Source organism: Sinocyclocheilus rhinocerous, unplaced genomic scaffold (genome assembly GCF_001515625.1).
Source record: "Sinocyclocheilus rhinocerous isolate Xijiao unplaced genomic scaffold, SAMN03320098_v1.1 scaffold254, whole genome shotgun sequence".
NCBI lineage: Eukaryota > Metazoa > Chordata > Actinopteri > Cypriniformes > Cyprinidae > Sinocyclocheilus > Sinocyclocheilus rhinocerous.
This window is the reverse complement of record NW_015628690.1, coordinates 384,694-396,811: the sequence shown is the minus strand read 5'-3', so window position 1 is coordinate 396,811 and position 12,118 is coordinate 384,694. Positions and strand designations below refer to the sequence as shown.

Genomic DNA, 12,118 nt, shown 5'->3' with positions numbered 1-12,118 from the left:
TATATTTAAATCCCAGAGCTGGTCCTCGCCGCTGCATGGCTGATACATGCCATTTGCATCAGAATCCAATTTCATTTTGAGACATGTGTACTGTTTTTACATATTTAACTGCCATTATGTATTTAGCAGACTCATTTTGAATAGGGGGAAAGTGGCAACCCAAACACACAAGGGGTTGTTTTAAAAGTGGACTGTCATTTCCGAGATATTGAAGGTTTTATATAAGAAACATCACGTCAGTGTATAAATGTCTTTAATGTCAGAACATAACATCCATAATATTCTTGAGACACTGAAACAAAAGCACAATATTTTTCTCTTATCTTTTACTTCACATTGAAATGCTTTTATTTTTCATGATTTTAGAGGTTCTGCAACATTGAGTTTTCAGGCACCTTTTTAGTATCACAATTCATTGAATTCTGTCTCAAAGCATAGACTGCCATCTAGTGGAGCGATAAATAGTATAAAGTGCCATTCAAATGAACTCAAGAGGGGGCCAACATTCCTCTCCTTCAATCCTCAATCTCATTACTCAATTGCCTGGACAAAAGAAAGAATTCAGTAGCAAAAGAAAATGTTAATTAAAGCAATGCTGTGCATATTAACTGGCTACATCAATTTAGTAGCGACTCCTTTCACTAAAATATAATGCCTAATGAAATAACTCAAAATGAAACATTACTTCCATTTAATTTCTCTTGTCATGGGTTCTCTGATGCAGTTTTAGATGGTCGATCCTTGTGAATCCTTTCCCACACTCCGAGCACTGGTGAGGCTTCTTCTCAGAGTGCGTCTTCTCATGACGTCTTAGTGTCTCTTTCCGTGCAAACTTCTTCCCACAATGGGAGCAAACGTGATCCATCTGTCCTGAATGCTGTAGTTGGTGAGTAACCAGTTTCCCGTCTGTATTAAAGCTCTCCCCACACTCGAAGCACATATACGGCTTCTCATCTGTGTGTGCAATCTTCCGGTGCTTCAGGAGGTAGGACATGGAACTGAAGCTCTTTTCGCATTCATCACATTTGTACATTTTCTTCTTCCCGGAATGACCCTGCATGTGCAGCTTCAGGCAACTTGCTGAGCTCAGGCATTTTCCACACTCTGAGCACTTGTGGACTTTGATCCCTGCGTGAATGTCTTGATGACGTTTGAAGGTGTCTTGACGAGTGAAGGTTTTGCCACAGGTGGTGCAGTCAAACAGAGTCTTGCTGGAATGGATTATGAGGTGGCTCTTGAGAGTAGAGGAGGACTTGAAGGCCACACCGCATTGAGAACAGCTGTAACTTCTTTCGTCGGTGTGCACCACCTTGTGCGCTTTGAGATTTGCCAGCCTAGCGAAGCTCCTGCCACACTTCTTGCAATGGAAAGGTCTTTCTCCAGTGTGTGTGACCTGGTGGGACCTCATACTGTTCTTGAAGCGAAAGCTCCTGTCACATTTCGGGCACTTGTAGGATTTCACCTCAGAGTGTACGGCCAGGTGTCTAGTTCGATCTCCTGAAGAGGGGAACCTTTTCCCGCAGTGTTCACAAGTGTAGGGTTTCTCTCCGGTGTGAAGACGCTCATGCATTTTAAGGCTGTTTGGATGCTTGAAGGATCTGCTGCAATATGTGCATTTGTAAGGGGTCTCGGAGGAATGGATCTTCATGTGCGATGTGAGGTGGCTCAACCTTTTGAAGCTGCTCTCGCAGTCTGTGCAATGAAAAGGACGGTTGTCTTGGTGAATGGTTCGATGAGTTTTGAGTTCTTGCTTCCTCAAGAAACTCTTCCCACACACAGAACAGCTGAACGGCTTCTTCCCTGCGTGACTATCCAGATGAACATCCAAGTCAAATTTATTGATGAACTTCTTGTCACATTGCGGGCACGAAAAGGGCCTTTCTCCGGTATGGGTTGCCCTGTGGACTCTCATAGCCGCCGCTGTGTTGAAAAACTTCCCGCAATGATCGCACTGGTGGGGCAGGGTGCCTACGTGCAACCGCAAGTGAGTATTTAGGGTACTTCGTCGAGAAAAGCTTTTCCCACATTGTGAACAAGTGAATGGCTTCTCTCCGGTGTGGCTCCTCAAGTGGGACTTCAGTCCACTTTCCCTGACGAACTTTTTCGTGCAATAAGAACAGTCCAACAGCTTCTCGCCAGTGTGTAGCCGTATGTGCATGGAGAGCTCTTGTTTGCCGGCATAACTCTTTCCGCAGGTGGAGCACTGGTGTGGCTTCTTCAAGGAGTGCACCTTCTCATGGGCTCTGAGGTCGGACTTTATTTTGAAACTCTTGCCGCATTTTGGACAAAGGTTGGACCTTAATGATTTACAAGTAGTCGTGGGTGGTGGTTGAGAATTCTCTCTAGATTCATTGGGTTCCTTTAAGATGGAACTGGGTGCAGAAACTGTGTCATGTAGCATCACATCTGTATCTACTTCCTCATCCCTAGAAGCAGTAAATCATGTTTAAATCAAAGGCTTTTAGGAGAAGCAAAGGAAGTTGACTCAGTAACTAAGCAAGCATAAGAGATTTAGAGGTTGACTGTTGATTTCACATTTCTTATTTCAAAGCATTTATGTTAGGGTGACCATACGTGCCATTTTCCCAGAATGCGTCCTGGCCAGGATTTCTATATTGCCTAAAATATCTAGGTTTTGGCTTTGTTTGCGTGTGCAGACCGATCGGTGTATGACATCAAAGTACCATACAGACGGTTATGCTTTCGAAACGCTCTCGAGGTACTTTGATGTCAAACACTGATCGGTCTGAGCCGCACTGCTTTTAAGTCGAACACACCTAATATGTACGCGTAATTGCATCGCTTTGACCGTAGATCCCACCTTCTCACACGCCATGATTGGTCCATTATGTACAATGCTTGCATGTTATTGGTCAAACTACTTTTCGATCATTACCTTCAGCAAGCATGAAAACAGGAAAACAAAGCCAAAACAAATCCTGGCCAGGACGCGTCCTTGGAAAATGGCACGTATGGTCACCCTAATTTATGTACCAACAAGACATCATTGATCTTTGCATTTTCATGAGCAGCTAGGACACTCACCTGGTTTCATTGGTCTGCTCCCTCTTGGAAAAAAACAAAACAAAACAAAAACATGTTTTGAGATGTGTTCTCTACTTGCAAGACATGTGCTGACACTTTTGACATCTTACCTTCACAGAGGCAATGTCCTCCATTTTATGTCCATATATAAGGTTTTCTTCTATGTTTGCTGTTATGTTTTTTTCAGTTGGTTCATATTTGACCTCCATCAACATCTGGACCATGGCACTGATGTCCTCTTCTGTCTTAATGCTGGCAATAGTGCTCATTACCACTGATAAGTCCTTCTCTACTGACTGCTGTTGGTGTTAGCATAGACCAGGGGTGGCGAATGTCAGTTCTGGAGAGCCGCAGCCCTGCAGAGTTTTGCTTCAACCCTAATCAAACACACCTGAACAAGCTAATCAAGGTCTGAAGCGGTGATCCTCAAATCTGGCTCGCGAGATCCACTTTCCTGCAGAGTTTATCTCTAACCCTAATCAAACACACCTGAGTTTGCTAATCAATGTCTTCAGGATCATTAGAAAATCACAGGTAGGTTTGTTTAATTGTCGATTTGTATATTTTTATTCCTTATTTACTTGTTCTATTTTTTTTTTTTTATCTGTGTTTTTTGTTCTGTCACTGTCATTCAGTTACACTGTGGAAGCTTCTGTCACGAAAACAAATTCCTTGTATGTGTAAACATACCTGGCAGTAAAGCTCATTCTGATTCTGATTATAGGGTTGGAGCTAAACTCTGCAGGAAAGTGGATCTCGCGAGCCAGATTTGAGGATCACTGGTCTGAAGGGTTACTAGAAAGCTACATGCAGGTGAGTTTATTAGGGTTGGAGCTGAACTCTGCAGGGCTGCGGCTCTCCAGGACCGGAGTTCGACACCGCTGGCATAGACATTTACATTTATGCATTTGGCAAACATTTATCCAAATAGCATCCCATCTTGAGTTTCCATAAACATTCCCTCTTATCTGTTACTCGTTAAGACAAATAATCCTTGATGTCACACATCGTAAGACTAAACAGCAATAGAAAAAGAACAAATCAATTAATGAATCAATGGAACAAGTATATAAAGGGCTATAATGATTATTATAAATGATTATATCAGGAGTGTCAAACTCAGTTCCTGGAGGGCCGCAACCCTGCAGAGTTTAGTTCCAACCCTGCTCCAACACACAAACATTAGGGCCTTTCGCACCGCAGGAACCTTTTCATAGTACCAGAACTAATTATGGAACTACCCACTTTTTCGCACCGCCGGAACTGGGTGCGATTTTAGTACCGGACTGCCTTTTTCGAGAACCAAATTAGCTCCTACTCTGGAGCAGGGTCTAACCAGCACGTACTAATCGTGACGTAAGTAGACATTGATTGGCCAAACGCGTATGAAAACGCCCTCACCCGCCATGATTTAAAACGCAGTGTAAACATTGTGTCCACTTATTTCGCAAGTATGGAGAACAGCGATAGATGGACGGACGCTGAAGTGCAGGCACTTGTAGCAAATGTAGCACTGCCAGTTGTCGTTGGAGATTCTTAGTCCTCCTTTCCGTTCTTTCAATCGCTTTATGTATACGTCGACTTTCCATGTCCATTATTGTGAAACCTGCGAGACACAACAAAAACACAGCTCCGATCACAGCGTCCTCCATCCTCCTGTTGTTAACGTTGTTTTTCTTTGTTTCTGTTGTTGAACGCCGCGCACAAATGACGACCGGCTTACGTCACTTCTTAGTACACACTGTCGGTGCGAATGCAACCCTTTAAATAGTACTGGGAAATAGTTCGTGCAAAATCGTCCCAGTACTTTAGTACTGTACATTTAGTTCTGGAACTAAAGCGGTGCGAAAGGCCCTCATGTAGTTTTCAAATAAGCCTGAAGGACATGATTAGCTGGATCAGGTGCGTTTAATTAGGGCTGGAGCTAAACTCCGCAGGGCTGTGGCCCTCCGGGAATTGAGTTTGACACCCCTGGATATGATTAAATGGAATAATAAAATAATTAAATGATAAATGCTTATGCTTAGGTGAATGAATGAATGAAGAGTAAATGAATATAAAAAAAAGTAAAACAACACAAATGTATGGTTGCTCTCTTGAAGCAAAACACACAGTTTGCATTTGAGGATACTTAGATCCTTCAGTATGCATTACATCAACTCATCGTCAGAGGTAAGGAACACAAAAAGACTAGAAGGCTTTGAGGTTGGAAGTAGGAAATTTCAGCTCAAGTATTCCCACCTCCTGACTTCATCTAGAAAGCACCTTAATTTGACTTTGCATACTTAATAAACTCACTTACCATTTCACTTTCTGCATTCCCCACATGGAATGGTTTGAAGTTGCTGTCTTGAGAAGATTTACCCTCTGAGGTGAAGCGAGAAATACTTAAATGATGTAGATGAACAGAACAGTGTGTCTCCCTCAAACAAACAGGACACTCCAGGGACTTGTTGAGCTCCCAGTAGCTTTGTAGACAGTTTTTGCACAAGCTGTGGCAACATCTTAGAACAACAGAGTCTTTTAAATAGGAAGTGCAGAGATAGCAGACAGAATCTGTGACAGGAAGGGGAAAGGTGGCAGCCATATTGTCACAGATGTTAACAGATGATCAATCATGTTTTATCAAGTAGTTGTTTTGTAAATTGGTAAAATGTGACTGCTGTGTTCTTCCTCTCTTATTTACTCAATGAGTTAACTGACAAACAATAATCAATCAGGAGCACTAGCACCATCTAATGGTCAGGATGCTATTTAATGAAAGATCTCTGTAATTCTGTACCAATTTTAAAGTAAAAACTAGCAGCACAAACATTTTAGTAAACATCTTCTGGAAGAAAAGGGTCAAATGGGTTTGGAGCGACACAAGACCGCAAGTAAATAATGACACTGTTTTTATTTTTGGGCCACTGGCTGACATAAATGTTTCTTTTACTGCAGAAAGAACATTACTACAGATCATAACAGCGCTTGCAGATTCTTTCATCTGCAGTAAAACTTGAAATGTTTTGAAACGCCATCCAAGTGTGCCAGAATAGCAGCTGCATGTACTGATTTTATTAACATAGATAAGAACTGAGGGAAACCATTAATGGGTCTTTTGCTCTGTAACATCAAGGTAATAGAGGTACACTGGTGCTGTATGGGCAGTCTTTGTACTGTATATTGCAGTAAGGTTTTCAAACATAATTTAAGTAATTTCACAGTATTGTTAAATCATGTTAGCTGAGGGGAAAATCCCATTGTTCCAGATTAAAGACAAAGGTTACTTATGCAGAAATTTAATTTTAACTAAATTTGACATGCAAAATTACTAGTTAACTCATAGTCATCTATAGGATAGCATTAACAGGAGTTTTCTTTTCAGGGAGAATACTTTGTTAAAAATATTCACTGAAATTTGTACAGTTGTTTCATGATGTTCTAATAGCTATTATTTTCATATTGATTTGTTAAGCTTAAAAAGTTAAAAAGGCATAAAAAGTTAATTGTATTTGGTTATTTTACCCGAGTAAACTTTATTTTGTTAAAATTCTGGTTCTGTGATACCAGGTTATGAGTGTCCGTGAATAAAGAACATCTCCCCTTTTTTAAGTCTGAAAAATTTATCTATTTCATTTTGCAAAGCACATTTCACATATTTCATTCAGATGCCTACGTATTCATTTCAAAATAAAATAATACCCAATGAATCTCCCTTTTTTTAATGTGCATCCTCGAGGTTTTTTGATTCTACATTTAACAGGATATAAAAACAAAATCTCATGACAGGACAAATCATTGTAGTAGAGTAGTTATCTTTATTATGAACAATGGCACCATGATTTATCATGGTTGAACACACAAGAATCAACGTATACCTTGATGTACGGGTAAAATGTAAATTGAAGGTCCAGAATGAAGTCCAAAAAAAAAATTCACCAACAATAAAGCACATTTCTCCTTGTCTTTCCATTGGTGGTACGCCCTAAAAGACGTATTTATATTCAGCCCAGTTGACTCTAGCCTTCAACTCTGCAGGACTAACAGGAACAAATAAAAAAAGGTTTGGTCGTTTAAATAAACTCAATGCTTTCAGTGCTGAGGGTTTAGTCGTCTAAGAAGTCGTCATCCAGATTGATGTCTGTGGTGTCAATATCATCAAGCTCCATGTTATCCAAATCATCCTCCAGATCATCGATAACCTTAACATAAATCAGAGTGTGAGGTTACATCAAGTCTGATGTTAATGTTTTTTTTAAAGAATATATTTTGACCAAATACCTTCTGTTCTGCTGCTGTTGTCTTGGGAGGCTCTTTCTGTGTCTTCTCCTCAACCTTCTGAGCAGGCTGGGATTCTGCATGACTCATAGTAGGCACTGCTGCAACTACTGGAGCCGAGACGGCTGCCGTCACCGAGGCCAAAACACCCACATCCTCTGGGGCCTCCTCTGCGTCCTTTACCTGCTGAACATACACAGGCCAATAGATTAGTTCATGCACAAAGACATATTAGATCAGCTCTTTAGACCACACTGTTGTTCTGGTATTCTGGGCTATAGTGTAATACCATCAACAAAATGAGTGTTTGATAAACAAACACAAACCTGCATGGGAGTGGGGATAATTCCTTTGGGTTCATAACCACTGGCCTCTTCCAACACATTTCTTTCTTCATTGGGCTACAGAAAGAAAATGAGAAGAAAAAAAATATTGGCTACACAGTCACTTTAATTATAAAGGTGCATTATACACAAATAAAACAGATTAAAATATGAACAAACTTTTTTTTAAAATTACAAACCAGCAAAAAATATATACAAACTGGTGAAACTGAGCAGTAAGTAAGCACTATAACTGTAATGTTTTTACAATATAGTGCACCTTCTGGGTGGAATCTGGCTATATTTGCTAGTTTTGATAAACTAAAATAAAACATAGAAAAACTAAAATAAAAATGACTAAAATTGACAATGTGAACATAAAACAGATAACTAAATATTAATAAGAAAAGTATATAAATAAGAGTAAAATACCACTGAGTGAAGATAGCCGTTTTCTTACCGTGACCAGTGGGTAGTCAGAGGCAGGTCTTGTTTGGCCGAGGCAGGTCTCTCTCAGGTACTGCTCTGCCACAAAGGCCTCTCTCAGGCCTGGGAACAAGTTCTCATACTCTGTGGGGTCTGCCAGAGACTCTGCCGCTTTCTGATTAACTTTAGACAAACTCTCTCTCCAAAGCTTCACCACCCTGTGAACAAACACAGATTTGTAACGGTAACATTTCATTCTCCGAGAATAAAAACTCAATGACAAATTAATTTTATTTGAATTTAGTGCACAATTGTATTAATTTTTATGAGTTTGTACTCAAATAAGAGTCAAAAAGAATTAAAAATGTTTTACTCAAGTAAGAGTCAAAAAGAGACTCATTTTAGGTTTTTCACACTGGAAACTGAAGATCAAGTCAAGTGCATACTGTTGTGTTGTGGGACGCAGAATTTTACATCGTGTACTCTGATTGTAAACTGAACAGAAAATTAGCATATTGTGCATACTATTTTCTATTCATACTATTTCTTCTAGTAGCACGTTATATGCCCTTCTAAAATAATCTGTCACTTTACTGCAATTTGTGAGAAAAAAAAAAAAAAGAATGGCAATGAACACAGACCTGGATACTTGGCTGGGCAGATATGTGCGGGCAAGAAAGGCTGCTTCTGGTAGACGATTTGTCTTGATCAGAAGCTCCAAACAGTTGTCCAGTCTGGCAAGATAAACGAACAATAAAAATCAACTAAAACACAACTATATTTAAAAATAACAATCTGTGACTGAAACATGACTTCCTCCAGCAGTGTAGGAATTACTAGTAGACTATAAAATGAGAATCCACAAGAGTAAAACATCCATAGTCAACATTTTTCTATTTTTATTTCAGCTGACGAAGGTTTTTTCTCCTGTGATGCTTACTTTCCCTGCAGGAAGTAGGTCATGAAGGCAACATTGTTTTTGCCGTCACGCTCTGCCCCCTCTGCAAGCTTGGCAACCATAGCGGCGTTGCCAGATGCAGTGGCCAGCAGCAGCAGTCCTCCATAGTCCTGGGCATGATGGAGGCACTCCTGAGCCAAACCAAACTGGCACTTACTGATGGCCAACTCTGCCAACTGCTTCCACTTCTGCTCCGACTACAGAAGAAAAGCAGTAACATTAGACACCTTCATTATATTAGCTTTCATGGAGAATATTGCACTTTACTTTTACAAAAAACTGTCTTTTTTCTTACTTCAATAAATGTTCAAATAAATAAAGCATTAAGCAATTGAGCTTGGCCAGCACTAGGGGGCTGTTTCACCGGTGTACAATAACAAACCTCAGCTTCTACTGCTAGCTGATAAGCAATTTTCAGCTCTCCTAACTGTAGCGCCAGCTCGAACCGGTGCTCTGGATCAGTGGACACGGCCAGAGCCTGCTGCTTGAAACCCTGCAGGCACACAAACAAAGATCCTTCAGATATCACAGAATATATACAGAATATCATTTTGACTTAACTGCACATTTGGCAGCCAATCAATCTATACAAGGTCTTCTAGACACACAATTGTATTGATCTTCAAAAGAGCTTTTAAGTTATAACTTGTACTTCATCCCAATGCATATTTTTTTTTAAACATTCAATCAAGAAAAATATTTCCAAAACATATGGGTTAGTCTTAGCTGCTGTTATTTTAGCAGAGCAAGAGCATTATAATTTTATACCTTATATTATGCATATCATAGCTTACAGGCAAACATTTACCCCCGGTTTCACAGAAGAGGCTTAACAGGACCCCCGGTTTCACAGACAAGGCTTAAGCTAGTCCCAGACTAAAATGCATGTTTGAGCTGTCTCAACTAAAAATATCTTGCTCTGACATATCTTAAAATAAGTCAGTGCCATTGTTCTGTGTCAAGATGCACACCTGTAATGTTTTCTTCTAAGGCATTTTTATAAAAGTTGCTTAAATATCTTAATTTAACTAAGGGCTAGTCCTGGCTTAAGCTAAGCCCCGTTTGTGAAACCGGGCCATAAAGTCTTACCTGTTTTTCCAGGAAGTGGGCAACTCTGGTTCTCTGTTCTTTCGGGATGGTGGGCAGCACTTTGTCTGCCATGCCAAAGTCTCTGCGCATGACGGCAGTCTGGTACTCCAGGACAGACACCAGAAGAGAGTAACTCACTATGTTCAGCTCCTTATCACCCAGGTAAAGACGGTCGTCTTTTGGAATGTATCCCAGAAGGTACATGGTTCTAAGGAAAAGAAGTCACTGTTAGGCTAAATAAATCATAAATGTTTTCCGTGTATATTTACACTATTGTTCAACAGTTTGGGTTCAGTAAAAAGAAAATAATTATTCAGCAAGGGTACATTAAATTGATAAAGTGACAGTAAAAAATTTACAATGTTAGAAAATATTTATATTTCTAATAAATACTCTTTGAATTTTCTATTCATCAAAAAAAAAATCACAAACATATTAAACAGCACAGCTGTTTTCAACATTGACAACAATAAGAGATGTTGCTTAAGGAGCAAATCAGCATATTAGAATCATTTCTTTCAAATTTAATTCAAGCACTTTCAAGGACCTATGTTTGTTTTCAAGTACTTTCCAGGCCTTGAATCCATATGTCTGAAATTCAAGTACTTTCAAGAAGCGTGGGAACCCTGTGTGTGGGACTAATACATCCAAAAACATCAACTTTAACTGTACCTGTCCAGGTGAGCAATTGTGACAATCTCTCCTCCAACAAAGTAGTTGAGTCTGTTGACAGAGCTGGTGTAAATGAAACAGTCTCCCACCCACAGACCAGTCTTTACCACTTCCTGAATCTCTCCCAGGACCTACACACACAAAAACACACGATCAGGAGCTCAGACCATGGGTTTCAAATCTTTTAAGTCAATATTAAATCAAAATTGACTTTGAATTGATCTTAATATAAATTCTGGTTGTACTGTGAATGATTTATTGCTGAATGATTTATTTATTCCATTTTTTATTTACTGTGATTTTTGTCAATTACAGGGACAATTCAGAACAAACAAATAGAAAAGGCAAGATGCAAAGGGAATTCAATTTTTTTTTATTATAATTGTATTAAAATGTAACAATGTGCTCTTCCTCGGCAGCAACTCTTTTCATCTGGTTAAACATGACTCTGATGTACACCCTACCTCAAAAGCATCTTCAATACCGTCTTCAGTAATCCCCTCATTTGACTCCTGTGATGCAGCCACCTTCTCTGACAGATAGCGCAGGATGAAGAAAGACTCCTCTGTGGCAATGCACACCAGCTCACCGGAGTCTGACCAGAAAATCTGAAAATAGATGCAAGATGCAATTGGTCCAGACAGACTAAAAAATGACCCAATCACGCAGACAAAATAATGGAGGACTGTCTGGAGCAGATGACTCACGTGTTTGGGCTGGATCTCAATGCGGCGAATCAGCTCTGTGTTATCCCAGTCATAGAAAGCCAAGCCATTCACTGATCGGACACCCAGCAGGAAACCACCATAGATGCCTGCAAACACATTTACAAAAAACTATAAGCAGTTTTACTACATTCGGCATGAAATGTAACGGATATGCAATATGCTATGTGTAAGTAAATTTTTTGTGCTTATTACATTTGCATAAAAATTGTGAATACTGCCCATGATACAAGCATAAAGCAGTTTACCTTCTGCTCCAAAGTCTGGCTTAAAAGATTTTTTCTCCTTAAAATTTTTGAAGATCTTCACCACACTGCTGCTTTCCCGAATCGCGTACCTTAAATTAAAACAAGTAACATCAGTATTAAGTGTTTTTGACAGTCATCTCCTACATCCATCTTCTACATGTTTGAAGAGTACTTACTCCGATGAATCATGGGCCCAGACAAACTCCTGTGCAGATCCAAAGCTCTTATTTCTCAGAGCCATGGCGGTGTAGATGATGTACTCTCCATCTCCGCACACCACCACAAACCTAAACACAATGTAAAATTATGTTTCCATTAGGGCTGTGCAATTAATCGCATGCGATTGTCAAGCGCATCTCGTCAGTAAAGCCG

General features: G+C 39.9%; 2 protein-coding genes across 4 annotated transcripts in view; both read right to left on the bottom strand.

Annotated features, from left to right (window-relative positions):
- Nucleotides 1-236: 236 nt before the first annotated feature.
- On the bottom strand, nt 237-5,704 carry LOC107738121 (gastrula zinc finger protein XlCGF57.1). 2 transcript variants are annotated; one of them, XM_016549811.1, is made up of 4 exons: nt 5,348-5,704; nt 3,156-3,344; nt 3,046-3,068; nt 237-2,426 (listed from the first exon to the last, which is right to left on the bottom strand). In XM_016549811.1, exons 1-4 carry the CDS (start codon nt 5,630-5,632, stop codon nt 692-694), a joined length of 2,232 nt encoding a protein of 743 aa, XP_016405297.1. In that variant the 5' UTR covers nt 5,633-5,704; the 3' UTR covers nt 237-691. The 2 variants fall into 2 exon arrangements, with proteins under 2 accessions (XP_016405297.1, XP_016405298.1); XM_016549812.1 differs by having other exon boundaries at nt 3,156-3,401; nt 5,348-5,364.
- Nucleotides 5,705-6,980: 1,276 nt separating this feature from the next.
- copb2 (COPI coat complex subunit beta 2) overlaps nt 6,981-12,118 on the bottom strand; it is a 9,898-nt gene continuing 4,760 nt past the window's right edge. Inside the window, exons 10-22 of one of the 2 annotated variants that reach the window (XM_016549809.1) lie at nt 11,923-12,033; nt 11,747-11,835; nt 11,481-11,587; nt 11,238-11,381; nt 10,774-10,904; nt 10,102-10,309; nt 9,395-9,505; nt 8,995-9,209; nt 8,696-8,788; nt 8,089-8,272; nt 7,632-7,706; nt 7,309-7,491; nt 6,981-7,229 (exon numbers count right to left, since the gene is read on the bottom strand). In XM_016549809.1, coding sequence (XP_016405295.1) covers nt 7,134-7,229; nt 7,309-7,491; nt 7,632-7,706; nt 8,089-8,272; nt 8,696-8,788; nt 8,995-9,209; nt 9,395-9,505; nt 10,102-10,309; nt 10,774-10,904; nt 11,238-11,381; nt 11,481-11,587; nt 11,747-11,835; nt 11,923-12,033 — 1,747 coding nt within the window. In that variant the 3' untranslated portion in view covers nt 6,981-7,133. The remainder of the gene's footprint in view (nt 7,230-7,308; nt 7,492-7,631; nt 7,707-8,088; nt 8,273-8,695; nt 8,789-8,994; nt 9,210-9,394; nt 9,506-10,101; nt 10,310-10,773; nt 10,905-11,237; nt 11,382-11,480; nt 11,588-11,746; nt 11,836-11,922; nt 12,034-12,118) is intronic. The other variant, XM_016549810.1, reaches the window with a different exon arrangement.

Bases quoted from the DNA above. Each gene is read 5' to 3' on its own strand.
- LOC107738121 (XM_016549811.1), bottom strand. From the start codon at position 5,632: ATGGCTGCCACCTTTCCCCTTCCTGTCACAGATTCTGTCTGCTATCTC. The intron at 3,345-5,347 runs GTAAGTGAGTTT...TAACACCAACAG, and splicing joins GGAATGCAGAAAGTGAAATG to CAGTCAGTAGAGAAGGACTT. The intron at 3,069-3,155 runs GTAAGATGTCAA...TTTTTTTCCAAG, and splicing joins AGGACATTGCCTCTGTGAAG to AGGGAGCAGACCAATGAAAC.